This window comes from Habropoda laboriosa, unplaced genomic scaffold (assembly GCF_001263275.1).
Source record: "Habropoda laboriosa isolate 0110345459 unplaced genomic scaffold, ASM126327v1 scaffold664, whole genome shotgun sequence".
In the NCBI taxonomy this organism is placed as follows: Eukaryota; Metazoa; Arthropoda; class Insecta; order Hymenoptera; family Apidae; genus Habropoda; species Habropoda laboriosa.
The window spans coordinates 20,705-22,153 of NW_017100746.1; the positions used below are offsets into that span (position 1 = coordinate 20,705).

The 1,449-nt window shown below is 38.4% G+C and overlaps 1 protein-coding gene across 1 annotated transcript in view; it reads left to right on the forward strand.

Annotated features, from left to right (window-relative positions):
* Positions 1-933: 933 nt before the first annotated feature.
* LOC108577157 overlaps positions 934-1,449 on the forward strand; it is a 14,077-nt gene continuing 13,561 nt past the window's right edge. Inside the window, exon 1 of the mRNA XM_017940266.1 lies at positions 934-993. Coding sequence (XP_017795755.1) covers positions 934-993 — 60 coding nt within the window. The remainder of the gene's footprint in view (positions 994-1,449) is intronic.

The window sequence follows — 1,449 nt, forward strand, 5'->3', positions numbered from 1 at the left end:
ATATGTTACATTACGCACGAGTAAACCATTCAAGTTTCCTTCAGTTCTCCAGCCATCTTAATTATTCACCTACATAACCTAACATTTATCACCGAACACGCGCTATGTAGAAATAAGTGTTCCAAACGTTCAGCAATTTTAAATAAGTGTAAACATAAATAAAGCTAAAAGCCCAAACAAAATCGTGGTGAAAATAATCACGAAAGCAAACAATAAACCCGAACATTCCGAAACCACTTAAATCCATCGACAGGACAAGCGAAAGAAAAAAGCGAAGGAGCTAAAAATAATCAAACTCATTACTAAACCCAACAAAATCCCCTTCTCGAACTAACACAAGTTAACTCTAAAAACCAACGAGACCACCCAACCTAACCTCACTTTACCTCGTCGCCGTCGTCGGCCATGATCAGACTGCAAACAGTCCATCGTAGAAAAATGAAATAAGCATCTGACGATTATTGCAAAGGAACACGAAGCAAAAACCTTTCGTTTCTGTTCGTTCGTGTAAATATCACGGTTAGAAAGAAAAGGACAGATAGACAGGATGAACAGGTGAAACGGGAGCAGATCCATCGGATCGGTCGTTGGTTGGAAACTACGATCGCTGGAAAAGATAACGTCGTTACGAGGGTACGTTCTTGGCGTGGACTAAGGTCGCGGATTATCGTCGTTGCCAGCTATGTTGTTTGAATATGCCGCATCAATTTGTACCGTCGATGTTTACTGTTATCGTTGCCCGCGATCGATCGATATGTATATGTGTACGTATCGATATATCGAGGGTCGGGGAGCGCGTCAACCATTTTCTGTCAAACGATCAGCCAAAGCTGTCAGTTTTTTCTTTCGACTCGTGTGGCCCGTCCAAATTCACGGTGATGCCCGTGACAATCGCGACGAATTATCGGCTTTGTGCAACCAAAACTCGGTGTCATGGAAAGCATAAGATTGTACAAATTTTATAGGCCCCGTTACACCGGTCCTCGATGGCTGGTTCGTAAAGAAATTTCTCTCCTTTCCTAACTCTTTCTCTCGTGATTCTTTCAATGGTTACGTATATATGTCGGTCAGTCGCTGTTTCGATCTTACAGCGGGTGATCAAATTATTAGAGCCACAATACGAAAAATTTGTTCTTTGTGTAGAAATAAAATCACAATATCAAGGTTTTCGCACTAGATCATTTTTAATTAACGATTCTTCGCTAAAGACACACAAAACAGTTGATAGTTGTAAAAAATACAGTTAAGAAGTAACAATAAATTAAACAAGAAAAGTGCAAATTTCATGGACTTGTATATTGCAATATTTTTTTGTTTTCAATTATTTCAGTTTGGCAATATTTAGTCAATGTTTGCTTTCGTCACGTTACAATTGTAGCTTACGATACTTAATATTAATATTATACAGAAAGGAGTCGAAATTTTAATTAGTAAAGAAATTTGAAAAAT